The sequence below is a fragment of the Bombus pascuorum genome, chromosome 14 (genome assembly GCF_905332965.1).
Source record: "Bombus pascuorum chromosome 14, iyBomPasc1.1, whole genome shotgun sequence".
Classification (NCBI taxonomy): domain Eukaryota; kingdom Metazoa; phylum Arthropoda; class Insecta; order Hymenoptera; family Apidae; genus Bombus; species Bombus pascuorum.
In genome coordinates this window covers 6,764,650-6,780,126 of record NC_083501.1, presented here as the reverse complement: position 1 = coordinate 6,780,126, position 15,477 = coordinate 6,764,650, and the positions used below count along the sequence as shown (strand labels likewise).

Here is a 15,477-nt window from a genome sequence, read left to right as displayed (position 1 = left end):
TTTGGTTACAAAACCGCTAATACGTGAATAGAGCGCTATCGACTCTTCGGTTTTTTCCATTTTAGCGGTCTGTTTATTTTCTATTTGTTTGTTTAACAATGAGAACGTTTCTTCTAACGTTATTCGAATTTGCATGCATTAATTTATTGTATACGTGTCGCTGTATTGAAAATCCACTTTTGCCAGAACACACACGCGACAATGAATATTTATGAAATTTAGGGAACAACGGGCAGAAGTTTCAGAGTTTGGTCCCGAGGTGATACGTGCAAATATGTCGAAGAAATATTCGGGAAGACGAGGGTGCGAACAGTCCGCGAAACCGTGATTTTACGCTCGAGAAACTTTCTCCCTGATTTTCTTTCTGTTCCGTGATCCACTTTAGACGATAAATATTCAAGTAATTCGACAATCTCGCGTCATCGATCTGTACGGTAAGGTAAAAGTTAAAGGGCACTCGAATCTTTATCTTCGATAAATTCAGAAATATTTCTAATAGTTTTTATTGAAATGAAAGTTGTTTCGCGAGACGGCTATTGTTAATGTGACGTCATTGGATTACATTCTTCGAGGCTATGTATGTTTTCCATCATTCGCTAGAAAATGATAAATATTAGGAAAGTCGCTTCTGTTGGAATCGTTGGGGTTTTTTTGACCCGTTGTTGAAATTCTCCAGCTGCGCGTTTCAAGATATTACGAAAGCATTTGGCGATTAAAGACGTTGTCTGCGAGAAGGGTCGTGATTCTCGTTCTTACCAGCAACTTGCGAGCCCTCCATCTGCGAAATTGCTGTATCTGCCTCGCAATTACATCCAAACTACTCATGTACGTGTGAGAAAATTGAATAGCGACGGGTTTTTTAAAAAATTGCAATCCAGTAAAATCCAGTTAGAAATTAAAACCGCTGGTAACATTAAATAATTTTTTACCTTTTCTTTCTTTTTTTTTTAATGAAATTGAGAATGGCAAGCCAATTAATGGCAATATTTGTTAATTGAGACGTATCCTGGAAAACGTTGTATCGAGTAAATTGCTTTCAAAGCCATTACTATGTCATCTGTCTGACGTAACATGCGTACATTCCACTTAGGATTCTAACTCAATACGCAGGAACTCTAATTCTAGCAACACCTTTCACTTTACGTGGAAGGTTCGCGAAATTCCAATAAACGAATCTAATAACATTCTTGCTACAATCTACCACTGTAGAAGTTAACTTCTTGTATCGAGGAACTGGTCCGCGTCGGAAGACACTGCAAGAGAGGAATAGAGACAGGAAATTTCGTAGCGTGACAATTTTCGGTTTAATTAAATCGACGAACGAAAGAGGTTCGTCGGATGTTGAACGGGGAAACGTTTAAACGAATCGAATGATTTTCGCTTAACGTGCAGATAAGAACGATCCACGGTTTGAATATCTGATAGAAGGATACCCGTGGGACCGGCAGCCGATGCTTGGAAAATAAGGTTCCTCGGTCTGATACGTTTTCCAGTTCAACGAATTGGCACGGAAAGCAGCGGAAGGAATTCGATGCTGATGCAAGTGGATGTATTCTCGATCTGTGCATATATCAAAAAAATAAATAACCCTATGGAAAAGTGCATTCAGTCTATGAGAATATTACTGTCGAGCGGAAATCCGGTTCTGCGTGCGGCTCTCTCTCTCTCTTTCTCTCTCTCTTTTCTAATAACACGTCACTTTTTGGATCCACTTGTTCATAGAAAAAATTCACCATAAATTTTTATGGGTGATTATTTAGAATAGGTACACCTTACTGATTTCGATGATCTTTAAATATATCATGAAGGTATTTCCGAGTAAGTAAACAACACATTTGCAGCTTTACGACCAAGTAGAAAGACAATTTTCGTACTGACGACGAGTTTAAAAATTACTTCCCTGTAAGTGTAGAAAATTTAACTTCTCATGTTCGTTCCCTGTAGTTTTCACGTATTACTATTATTGTTTATTATTATTATTATTATTATTATTATTAATATTAATATTATCCCTATCTCTTATTTATTTCCTCTTTACGTAATTTAGCATATCAAAGTGAAGCGAAGTATACGAAGGAGTAGGGAAAACGAAAAAGAGAATGTCGGGAAGATTGCGGAAGATTCGAGGAAGATTCGCCAATTACAGATTCGAAAAGATTTTCAATTTCCCTTAAGGGTCGACGGCGTTTAATCACGCCTTTATATCAGGATCCAAGAGAAAGCATGCTTCATTCCAAGTTGGCGATTAACGTTTTCAATCAGAGAAGGATAAGACTTATCTCTAAACGGCTGCGAAGCTGCAATTCCCAAGAAGATTTAGGATTGCTTTAATGCCTCGACCGCGCGGTCGACGTCAAGAGTCTTGCCCTTTATTTAGACCCGCGTCTATCTTGGGTATTCTTAATTACGAGCGATAAGATGTATCGTCGAACGCTCAGAGAGCCTCGTTCCCATAAGGGTTACAATTTTGAGAAGATTGAGAATAAGCCTTGAAATTTAAATTGCTCGAGAAATCTACTCGGCGATCGCTTAATCAACCCTCCTTTTATTTCAGTCCATGTTTACGTAATCGTACATCCTGTTAATTAGTCTTATCAGCTGTGTCATAACTTGGGCGAAGTTTCGTAGACGATACTGATACAAGATTCCTACGAGAGATTCTGAAAGTTCGCTTAAAAAGATTAAGACTTAACTTCGAACTTTTCTTAGACCCGCGTTAAACCGTTTATGATTCATTTTATTCGTATTATAAGAATTCTCTGCGATATTTTTTATTTACGATTCTCGAATGAATTATTCAAAGTACGAAAGTATAGCAGAATTCTAAAGAAGAGATCTAGATACTTGTTAGTTCATACGAGACGCATTTTAATTGTAAAATTACGGGCGAATCGATTTATTAAAGTGAAGATTAATGAGATGAAATTGTCAAATCTTCATTATTAACTATCGTGAATAAAATATTGGTATGATGATTTTATATGAATTTAGATTTGGGACATGAGTAAGAATAGGAACGTAAATTTATTATTTGATGAAGATTTAAGACGTACATTCCTCCTTAATCTAATGGTACTAAATAATAAAACGTCTTTTAGTCAGTAATTTTAATTTGTATGTAATCTATTGATTCTGTACAAACAATAGTGCTTCTGAAGTAGTCACGTTTAATTAATAATTCATTATTAATTGATACACTCTTATCAAATTAAATCATAGTGTTTGAATATTTACGAAGCAAAAGTAGTTTAGAAGCTAAAATTATTTGCGGTGTAAAGTCCGAATTTATTTTGCACATACACACACACACACACAGATCTACACGAACCTGTATAGTGAACATGTAATAACGAAAATCAAGCAGCCCTCTTGGCTGGAACCTTACGTTCACGTTGAGTCTTGGTCTTCGCGAATCGAGACGTAATAACACAGACTGAAACGAATCAATTTATCGAATTTCAATACTTCAATAGCAAGAATTCCTTACTCGAAGGAGGCGGATGGTGCGACAATGGCGGGAAATCACGAAACTCCGTCCTCGAGTAATTGCCGCTGCGGATGTAGCAAAATGTTGCGGCTAACGAAGCGAAGAATTATTCGAATCATCCCTGATGGAATTCATCCGATTCAACATAGCTGTATAGAAACATTTGGTAACCAGACCAAATCACTTATCCTTTGATATTTGCCATGTAAATAATCGCATTGCGTACAGGATGTTAAATGAGAACCGCAGATTTAGAAACAATTTCCCACTTGTGAATCAGCAAAATCGAAATGTCAATTGAGTCTTTCATACAGATACGTATAATGGCTACAAAAAGTTGCACTTATTTTCCAGTAAAATCTCTTTTTTTTTTGTAGATGTAGTCGTACGAAAATACTCCCAAATAGTTCCCAAATGATGTGGAACTAAATATGCTTCGACTAAATCAATTAGTATATAAATACTATAATAGGTACAGTATTTTTTGTAGCCATCGTACATTTATAAGAAACGTTTAACGTGAAAACTTATTATCCCAATGGATCGATATATCGTTCGTCTTAAAATAACTCTTCGATCGATCGGGGAGAATTTTCCACGATGTTCAACTATATAGAGCAAATCAAAAAGCGTTTGACTTTTTTCGCGAATAAAGGGCTCGAGATAGGATTTGTCTCGCGTTCTCGCGAGTTAATGCGGAATATTGGCGAGCGAAGGACGCAAAACAGAGGGATCGCCGAGGGGGTGAATATTCACCGATATTCTCGACGGTGTCGCGTTCTTTCCGTGATGGCATTAAGGATAAGAGATTGCGATCCCGCGAGATGTTCTTCTCTCGGAAAATGAACCACGTATAGGTGTCACGATTGAAACGCAAATATAAGCGCGGCTATGCACGTGTGTCTGCTTGGCTGTGTGCAACAGCAAAACCCCGTCTCGTGAAAATAGAACGCGGGGGATTCGTTTTACCGAAGGAAGTCACATTACCACTCCGCGTTTGAAGGATCGAATCTCCCGAGATAGCTAGATCGTTTCTCGACATTCAACGCTTGCATCGTATATTCATTAAAGTGCTCTCGAGAATAACGATGACGCTGTCTCTCCCTATGATATACAACGATGACGACCATTTGCAAGCGTCTGCGGACCAACACAAACATTCGAAATATTTTGCGAAATAATGAGTTATTTTGTTGTTACTAGAATTCGCTTGCATTTCTTAAAAGCATAATTTTAAAGCCTTCAAACTTGAGTATAAATGAATATGAAACTATCTAGAAACTTTAAAGAGACTAACGATTATCGTTTCGATATTCTAAAAATACTTTGCCTTCCTAATCGTGCTATAATTTTGGTCAACAAAGATCGCAAGCTTATTTTCTTCTTTCTTCCTTACCGAAATAAGATGTCTAAAACATTTGAAAACGAACACTGATCATCTTAATCCGGCTATTAATAATTTCAAGCTTTAGAATCGCCATTGAAAATAATGTACCCTTCCCATCTTACGAGCTGTACGTGTTTCCATCCCCGCAAACATGCTCCTTCTGCTTTATCTTTCTAGTACCTGGTTGTTTTCCTTTGCCTCCACTATTTATCTTTCTTCTTGTTCCGTCCCCTGTTTTCTTTCCTCGCTAGCAGCTCGTTTCCAGCACTTTTTCTCACCCTCCGCTCCACTCGTTCTCTCATCAGTCTCGACCCTGCACCTCCTTCGTTATCTTTCTCAATTTTTTCTTCACCATTCTTATTCCACCCCTGCTGCCAACCTCTCAGCTCTTACGCTTAATGTCCACAGTTTGCTTGGTTCTTCCAGCACCTTGCTTCATCCTTTTTCCACCTCTTTGCCTCTTGTTTATCGTCCTCGTCGTTCAACCTGGCCGAGGAACGGGGAAAGACGTCGTTCATTCGTCTATGTCTTCACGCTTTACGAATCTACGTGTTTTGCATCCGGCACTTTTCTCCCGCGATGCACCTAATGCATCGACTTCCGCAAACGTTGCTTGCACGGATGTTTTGCTATTTCTTTTTTTCACCGATTCACGCTTCTGCTCTTTTTACTTTTCAGTCACGCCTATGTCACCCCGGTGGTGGCACCGATCGTGATCGTTCTTCTCGGTTTGTCCTGTTTCTTTGGTTTATCATACGCTACGGCTACCGCTAGAAACCATCGCGAACGCGAGGCGTGATGCTATCGCGATAAAAACGATCTCCGCGCAGCACCAGTTTAGGGGCCATAGTGCTTTTTTTAGTAGCTATAACTTATAAAATTCCTCGAGTAATTGCACTCGATTGTCCAGGAAGAATCAGGGGACAGGCCCGCAGTCGATTCTCGGGACATAATGCCGAGCCAGTGGAACAGGAACAGAGGTGAATACATCAGAAACGAAGTATTTTAAAATTACAGTCTATTCACGGTCTCTACGCGCATAATTAGTAGCGAGGGTCATGAAAAAGAGGCGATAAAACGCGGCAATTGCCAAGTCGGTCGAACAATGCCATTGTAATTATTTTTCAGCATTGAAAACCTCGTTACCAGCATTTCGGACTTTGCAAGTTCGTGCATTAATTAGTACGTAGGCAACGTACCGCGGAGGAAACAAAGAAGGAAAAAGCACCATCAAGCGGATGAAAAAAAAAAAAAAAGAAAAAAGAAAAAGGAGGAGCGAGGGAAGTGAACCGATATCGATGTTCATCCACGAAATTTCGAAAGAACGATCTACTAACTCTGGAATCAAACGTTTCCTCTCGTACAATATAGCAAGATTAATTGTTTTTGGTTCGCGGAGAGTTTCCCATTCGTGCTTCGCCGAGGCTTCCTAGCCGATAGCAGCCTCCTCGATTTCAGTTTGATTAATTAGTCCCGTTTTCCGGGATGCTACGAGCACGGCGGTGAATGCGCCAGTGTACGCCAGGGTGACGCCATCGTCGTCTACGACGACGTTCGGACGATAGGGTCGACCAACATTGAAAATTAAACCTCATCAACGGTGTGTATTTGCACCTTGTCGACAATAACGCTGAGTATATCCAGAAACCAGGGGAGATCCAGAGGCTTGGAACATACCTGGAAACTAATTCTCTTCTCTCTTACTTTCTCTAACTTCGCGAGCTCTCTCTCTCTCTCTCTCTCTCTCTTATGGCCGTCCGTGATCAGTAAGTTTCTTCGAGCGCGAAGAATCGTACATGTACGAGATTGTAGTTTCCAACACGATCCGCCGTCATCTAGAAAAGTGCTCGTTCTCGCTGTACTCCTGGAAAATGGCCTTGTATTCACAGCCAGTATTGTGTTGGTTTTATCGGTCGGTATATATACTCAATCTTTTGACTAGTTCCTTTCTCTTTTGTTCCTCGTGTTACTTTCTTTGGTCTTAAGTGGTTGAACAGATTTTTTTTTAGACATGTAATGTCATTTAGATTGTTGAAAATTTTTGTTCTTACGTCGACTATATTTTTTATCATTACATTTTTATACTTCTTTGTCGAATTCTCTTGTTACGTTCTTTATTCTTTGATAATTTCATCGGTTTTTGATTCGTTAAAATTTGTTAATATTATATAGTTAATAGTTATTGTTATTACATTCTTTATGCTACTTTGTTTTATGTTACTTTCTGCTCTGTAATGCATCTCTATATATAATAGATTATTCTAATAATTTTTCTTATCTTCATGAAACAATAACTTAGTTTGCATCTTGCAGTAATGTTAAGTTTCTACAACTTTTACGAATCGTTTCACTGCTTCACCCTTAATGTGTTAATATACATAGATTATAAATGGACAAATATTCGTGGCCCACAATTTTATTAACTTCCATTAACTTCCCATTAATTTCCTGTATTCTCTCGTAATTTCATATCCCAAAGTTCATCCACTAAACCTGACAAAATGATCGTGGGTAAGTAACAATATCCAGCTTCGTGTTTCACCGCTTCCAGAGTCGATTTTGTGCGTGGGACCGCTCGAAACCCCCGAAGGAACGTCGAACTTCATGGTTGCATAAATTATGACCGTCTCGATTTCGAATGCGCCGGATTTCCTGTACTCATTATCGTTGGCTCACCGTTTAATCACCCAACGCATGCCTGGTATAGAGGATCCAAGTTGCTCGGTTCGTTGGAACAAACGATCGGCATTGGTTGGATTAACGTGGAGTTGGAGGTTCGCGCGCGGGGACGAGACGCGTGTAACGGCACGTTTCGCGTTTAATTACGGCTTTAGTGTATCATTAATAAACATCGATACGTCCGTACCGCATAGCCTGTCGCGTAACGTGCCTCGTGCCTCGTTATTAATTAGCGACGTTACACGTAAGAGGATTGAGAACGAACGCGTTCAGCTTCTATTTTATTTCAAGAATCATCCATTACAGGCTTCTGTCGGATACAGGGGGAAAAATGATGTAGGTTACCTCGGAGAAAAATGATGGCTTTCGCTGTGGATAATTAAGAGGCCAGGAAGAAGTACGCGAAGTGGTGGCTTCTAAATCGAAGTTTTTCTTATTTATCAGTCGTGATGATATCGGAGTCGAGGGTGTTAAACTTTCTGAAAGTTTAACAGCTTACGGTACTCATTGAAAGGAGAAAAATATGTTTGACCAAAAGAACGATCTTTTGATGTTATATCAAATTTTATATCAAAATTGACACGGGTGTGATATTTAGATCAGATAAACTGATCCCATCTCGTCCAACTTGAAATTGTTACTTCGTGAACGAGATACGTGAGATGTGCGAGTGTGCGAGAGAAACAGAGATAGAGAATCATCAAAAAATTCGATTCTCTTCATACGACGATATTTCAAAAACGCAAAGTCGCACCGGAGTGAAACGGAAAGCATTTTACAGCGGAAGCTTCGCTCTTTCTGATGACTCAAACAGGATTAAAATATCTTTGCTAGTTTTGCAACAACAATTGTTTAAACTCTTAGTAGTTTTACTAGGTATTACTCGCGTATTTTGGTGTATTCGAATATATTTGTATACTTTTTTAACCATGTAGTTTGTAATGGTATTGTTAATAGTTTTTATAGTAATTACAATACAAAATTATGTGTATTTTGTAAAATTTTGAGTAAAAGATCATGAGAGGTGGATAGGACGAGGCAGATTAATAAAATGGCCTCGTCAGCTATCTAGCTTAAATTCTTTGGATTTATGTTTGTTCTATCACCGATAAATAATTACAATGATCGATATTGTCTATAAAAAATATGAAAACAAAGTATATTCTTTATTAAAAAGATTGTTTGTTGGATACATGTTGGTTAGATGTTTCTTCTCCTCTCAGAAGGTTTTTCTTATGAAGACATAAAACTAGAGCAAGATTGGAGTGCATATTACACATAATTGTGTGTAACATAGTTTACAACACTCTACATAATCTCTTACGAATATACTAATCGTTCGATTACTGTAATGTTACGAAAAGTGGAACTTATGTAAGAATAGTTGTTAAAGTATATTGAATTTGATCAATCGCTAAACAGTAGAAAATTATAAAAGCGTTCGTTCTCGAGGTAATGAAAGTAAATCGATGACGAACGTCTCTTGGAAAAACTGGTCCGCGTCTCACAGGGAAAGTCGGCATTGCACGTTCGCATTTCGTTTCCTACATTACGCTTTCAAGATATTCAATAGAAATTCATAACATATTCAGCGTGTAGCTTTCGTAGAAAATGAAAATGAGTCTCTGTCGAAATTTTCAAAGGAGCTCGCTGCTAAAAGACCGTATTTGCAACGTCTGTAAAAATATCTCCCCTCGGAGACCTTAGAAAACTCGCAGCTTCCGCCGTTACCGTAGCGTTTTAATATTTCAACGCAAATGTAAGCAAGAATTTGACATCTTTCTCTTCAAAAATGCAATTTTAACTTTCAGTTTGCTCCTGTACTTTGTGCATTCGTTCAACCTAACTGTCACTTGTTCTAAATCAATTCTGGCCATTTTCCAAATGAAAACTTATTCCGTAATTTAACTACTGAAAAATTGAACTTATTAATCTTTCGATCAATTTACATTAGCTAATTCTGTCAGCTAACATTGTGGCTACGAAAGGGAATTTCCAGAATTTGCTTCATTTTTTCGTACTATTTCTTCTAATATTTCTAATATTTCTTCTATCTAGATTCTATAATTTTATAAAAGAAATTAAGGTACTTACAACATCATGATAAATTATGCGCTGCTTAGTTCTTAATGGATTAACCTGATATTTTGTAGTCGATCGATACTGTTATTTCTATAGAATTCTCTATGGAACGATCAACAAGCAAGGAAATTACGTCGAATGGGAACAAATCACGTTGTAGGAGGAACGTTAGACTTAATCACGACGCATTGGGGAAACGAACGTATTTGGACATCGAGCAAATGAAGGAAAACTGCCACTTACCTGACTGGGACTGCACACTGCACCATCGGCAAGACGACAAGGTACCTCGTGAGGGGCATGATGAAGCCGTTGAGGGTGGCAACAGGGGTCGTTGCAGTCCTCCTCCCATCCGCAATCACACTCTTCGCCATCCTCCACAACGCCGTTCCCGCAGATGGCATTTTGGGGCTCTGAGGAATCATCGATTTTCCATTTCAGTTCGATCAACGTGATTCTCCATATGCTTTGCCATAACATTTTCTCAAATTTCAGTTAACTAGTCCTCGTAGGACCAAACTATTGACCAGATAAACGAATGACTGGTTAATTCGATAAAATGATCAATATAATGGAAAGTTCACCTATAATTTAAAATTACAAACTTTGTACTTGTACACTAAACTTGTAAACTAAATACAAACTTTGATTAAATTCTAATTTTTTTAGGATGAATGTTAAGATCAACGAATCATCTGTGGAGTATGTCAACTATCGACCAACTGACTTTTGATCAATTGTTTTTTCCCTAAATGATGTTGAAAATAGACCATTTAACACTGTAGACTTTAGCTACTACTATAATCTCATTATCCACCAATTCTTATTTGAAAGAAACATAAAAAATTAATAGATAAAGAGAGAAAGGAAAAACAGTTATATCTGTAGGATTATTAGATCAATTGGATCAATTAGATCTACTCTCTTAGATCAATTAGAGCTCTCTTTTCTAAACTTAGAAAATGATCAGTTAACTTTTTAACAGAGATTCAAGAGAACATCGTATCGTTTTGATTTTAAACGAACGAAGAATGAGCCGCAAGTGGAGGCAAAGTAGATGGAATAAATGTTAGCCTGATTTGCTGTGAGCTTAATGAAATCCTCGATTTAATGAAGCTCAACAAGTCGACCGTGACTGTGTAATGTAATCAATTGCGGGCCGCGTCGAGTGATGCTCGGACAGCTCTGTTTTTACAGAGGTCGGCGGGAATTTTCCTAAATTTCTCGCGTGTTACTTTCTTTCTATTATAAATAGAAGAATCACGGAAACATAATTTGTCAGTGATTTAATTGAACCTTTACTTAATTGAACCTCTATCTTACACATGTAAAATATTCGAAAATGTTTTGAATCAAAATGAGAATAATCTAGCTTTAATAATATTTCTTGCGAATATATTATGTGTGCCATATAAAAGATCTTGAACTTTCACTAGCGGTGCGATGAGACAGGATTGTCGTAATTATATTGGTCAAATTTGAAACCAATCTGAAAATGTATATAGAAATTACAAGATATTTGTTCGCAAGCATACACCTAGTAAAAATCAACAAAGTGTTTGAATCATAAAACTTTCAAAAATGAAAATAATTAACTTTGTGTGTTTTGCAAGTTTTACATTTTCATTAATTAAATATATGATTAATGTTCGATTCTCAAAAAAGTACCTTTATCGTTAAAGAATAGCACAAATAGTAATTTAACGACGGCACTAATTATATATATGTTCTAAACTGCTACTCATGCTGTATATTAACTTTTTATTAAATGTATGTTTGCAATAAATATCTCGCAACTTTTATACACATTTTTGAATTTTACGACGATCCTGTCTCATTACAATGTTAATGAAATTTCAAAAAATTTCGTACAATATGCAGAGTAAATATATTTATAAAAATGTTCTATGGCAGATGTTCAAGCATTTTCGTTAGCTACTGCATATGCCTTGATAATATTTTACTTTTTATTTCCCTTCGTTTCCACGCTGTCTCATGTGTATTATAAAAGTAGCTGTGTTTCGCAATACTCGAACGAGTTTTTCCATCGATTCCAAACGGTCACGAGGATCTTTATGTTATGAACAATTAACGAGTCGTATTTGTTTCTTGTTTGGCCGACTTGTCGCACGTTTGCTAGTACGTTCGCGCGGTCGATGCTCGTTGTCCAAAACGAGTTTCGCGTGGACCATGTAGAGTCTGCTATTAGAATTGCAATTGAGTTGCAGTTAGACCGTGGGCCGATCGATATACCGTAGCAACACCGATACGTTCCCTCTTTGTTTTTTTTTCTCGTTTTATGTTGCTGTACGATGGTATTAGCATTATATATAAGTAGGTCAAAGAGCATCACGCTCTTTTTCCTCTTGTTATGTCTTCTCGTACGTAATTGTTGCAGCACAATTACGAAATTGAATTTGAGTTACTTAAAAAACAGGAGAGTTTCGTGAACAAAATGTATGCGTTTCCTTAGTATTCTTATTTCAAAGCTATGTACAGTGCGATTTTGTGTCATAAATGATAAGTGATGCAGTATGCTTGAGTGTGTTTTCGAATCTGCCGTGTGTGTATATCTTGTGAGTATCTGTTTGAGCGTTTGAGATGTTGAAAGAATCTTGTTTGAATCTGACATCGTGTAAATATTTTAATATTTGATATATGCGATTTCAAACAAATTTGATTCAGTTCTGACTGGTTGATTGTGATATGGTAGAGATGATTGTTTAATTTTCTTACTGATTGTCCTTTTGACTGATAGGTACGTCGTTGCGTTTAAAGAGGTGAGAGTGAAAATGCGGAATAGGAGAATGCGTATCTAACTGCAATAACTAGGTTTGATTTTCCTTCACCAGGTCTGTTATTCTGTAATTTACATTTCTCAACAGCAACAATTTCTTACATTAAATGCAAGAGCTAAACAATGCTTAAGTTTCTCCAGTTTAAATGTTCTCTCACTATCGCGGTGCAGAGATTCAACAGGAAATACGTTAACAAGTAATTAGCAAAGGGGCCTGTAAGCAGCTTTACTAGCGATTGTATAAATAATTCAGGTAACGACCGTGTACAGAGACGATCGAGAGGGGCACAGAAGAGGTCAGGGCTGTGATGACTGGAAGCAGGCCAGACGTTGACCCCTTTCGGGATCTAATTAAAATTCCGAAAGCTTCTCTCTACTCACCGGCGAAGCATCCCTTGGACGAACGGGCCTTGGCATTTAAAACGGGATTTATGGAGACCAAGCTGCACGGACTGAAGCGATTGTTATTTCGTTTGTCTCCACTGGTGGCTCTGGCAAACATTATGAAATTTCCGTCTTCTCCTCCGGGCGAACACTCGTCCGGATCGTGCTTGTCGCGTTAACAGAAAGATCAAACGTTAGACAACGACTCTGTATTATCATTCATCATGTATAATACGGTGAACGGAGCCAACTTTGAGAAAGGAGTTGTAATTAACTCCGACGTTGACGTGCCTTTACCCTTTGAATCACCCGGCAACTGTAGCCACGTGAATTAAATAATTGGACCTTTCTCGCGGAAACAGTTTCGATCGTAATGGGCTATCAAATGGCTCTTTCCTCGTGTTAACATCCAATGAGAACAAAGCTCCGACGAAGTCTCGGGAATAAACACACGGGTACATATGTAGAAGTTGTTAGGACTCTAAATGTTAAAGTTTTCTAATTTTCGAATATTCCAATCTCCGAACTTTCGAATTTTCAGTCTCCAATTTTTCTATATAATTAACTATTCCAACTAAATATTTTCTATATTTCAAATTTTATAAATTCTTGATATTTTATAGGCACAAGCAAGAAAAATGTGTGTAAATGTTCTTGAAATAACCTGAATCTACACTATTCCACGCGTAAAATTCCACGCGTAATTATGCAGGATATTGCTTCAGGATTTTTTCCTCAAACACCTTCTTTAGATGGGAACTTACCCCTCTCCTGTTCTATCAAAGAAATGCAATTTTACGTCGTACTATTCCTTGTCTCGGAAAGAAATAAGAGAAGGAAAAAAAAGAAACGTTAGAACAATCGTAGCATAGATCACGATTGCTTCGACGGGGTAGTGTCTCCGAAACAACCCTCGAAACTTTTCAAATGTATTCGCCGTACGCGTCGACAACATGCAACCTCGATGCGCCGTTGAACTTACAGGGGATCCGAAGTTGTGACCGATCTCGTGTGCGAGGGTGACGTGAGAAACCGTCGGTGGTACGTGTTTGCCGTAGTTCAGGAGGGTGATTATACCGGTGTTCAACGATTTCATGCTACCCCTGTAGTGCTGCAAGACGAAATAGCGTTAGTTCTCGAGGTAATTGTCTGAGTATCGTGAATGCGCCGCGGAACGATGTTATTTTAGACGTGGTACGGTCGAATTAGTTTCGTTACATTCGGAACAGAACTTACCCCGTTTTTCTCACAAACTCCGCCAGCGTTTTTTAGATCTCCAGTCCATGCCAAACCCAAAGTTCCCTTCTCGAAGTCGCGGTATGTGAACATGTACGATAGACAGAACGCGTCATAGTCCTCTTCTGTAACGAGTTTCAATGGACGATTAATCGTTACAATTGCCGTTTCTTGATCTCTGATCGACTATAATATTTCGTTCGTAGAATACTTAGGTGTATAAGGATGCGTAAGCATACGGTAGCGGACAAAAATAAATGTGTAGACAATGAAAATAGGTATCAACGAAGTTTAATAAACTTAATACGAGTGAATCTGTTATATAGCTGTATTTATCATATAATATCATATCATATAACGAAGTACGAAGTAGCTGTATGTTTAACGAAATTTCATTGATACCTGTTTCCACTATTCTGTCCATTTATTTTTATTCACGAGCGTACATGCACCACAATGACTCTCAATCCACCATATCTCTTTTAGAATAAAAGTTGGAGAGAGGAGATAACTTTCTTATTGACTGATTTATGTATATATATGTACATATATCACGAAAGTTCGAGTGTAAATCAATTTCGTTTGCTGTTAATCTGTCGCGAATGAATTAACGGACAAAATTCTATGCCGTTGTACTCGCAATACCCCTGGAATTCGTTGCATCCAATCAAGAACGTCGTGTCTCACGCTGGTATTTCCGAGGGACGGAGACAAATACCCGTCGTTCGCAGCCTTTTAATTAATTTCATTTTTAATTCGGCCACTCTACCCTTGGCAGTATTTCACCTGGCTGGATTTCTGATGGCGCGCGCGAAAAAGAGGATGGCTCGAGGGGGCGTTGAATTCCCAGCCGACGCGGCCAAACATCGGCCGAGATGTTATCCGGGAAAAATAATAAATCAGGCGTCCAGAATGTCCGGTAATTTAATTTCTGGGGAACTTTTATGCTGTAGCAACTTTCCTCCGTTGGGATCGGTGTGTTCGGTAGCCGGGTATATGAAAAAAAAGAAAAAATGTAAAAAACAAGGAGAACGTCCGCTCGTCTGCACCCCTTTTATTCGCCCTTCTCCTTCGCGGAAATTTTTTGTGGCGCTTGAAAAAATGAGAGAGAACAGAAGAGTAAAACGAGCGATGAATACTCTGTGAACGTCGTGCATGAATTTCAATGAAAAGGGTTGTTTACGGACGTCCAGCAGCGTGTTCATCGCGTTCACGTTCTTCCAAAGTCAACCGTACTTCGCGGACCAGCGAGGGCACTATTGTGCGCGATGGACAAACGTTTGCTATTAAAAAGGGAAAGAAAGAAAGAAAGCAAGGACAATGTATTTTACGCAATTTTAACGCTAGAAAGTAGTAACCAAACTTAAAATAGTTTATCAGATAAATTGCGGATGTATTATTTTTTTACGATTGAAATAATACACG

The 15,477-nt window shown here is 38.2% G+C and overlaps 1 protein-coding gene across 2 annotated transcripts in view; it reads right to left on the bottom strand.

The window, feature by feature from the left end:
* The window catches only part of LOC132913931 (disintegrin and metalloproteinase domain-containing protein 10-like), a 159,720-nt gene that overhangs the window by 12,006 nt on the left and 132,237 nt on the right, over positions 1-15,477 (bottom strand). For both annotated transcript variants that reach the window (XM_060972603.1, XM_060972604.1), the window contains exons 9-12: positions 14,053-14,177; positions 13,799-13,927; positions 12,814-12,982; positions 9,879-10,048 (exon numbers count right to left, since the gene is read on the bottom strand). In XM_060972603.1, coding sequence (XP_060828586.1) covers positions 9,879-10,048; positions 12,814-12,982; positions 13,799-13,927; positions 14,053-14,177 — 593 coding nt within the window. The remainder of the gene's footprint in view (positions 1-9,878; positions 10,049-12,813; positions 12,983-13,798; positions 13,928-14,052; positions 14,178-15,477) is intronic.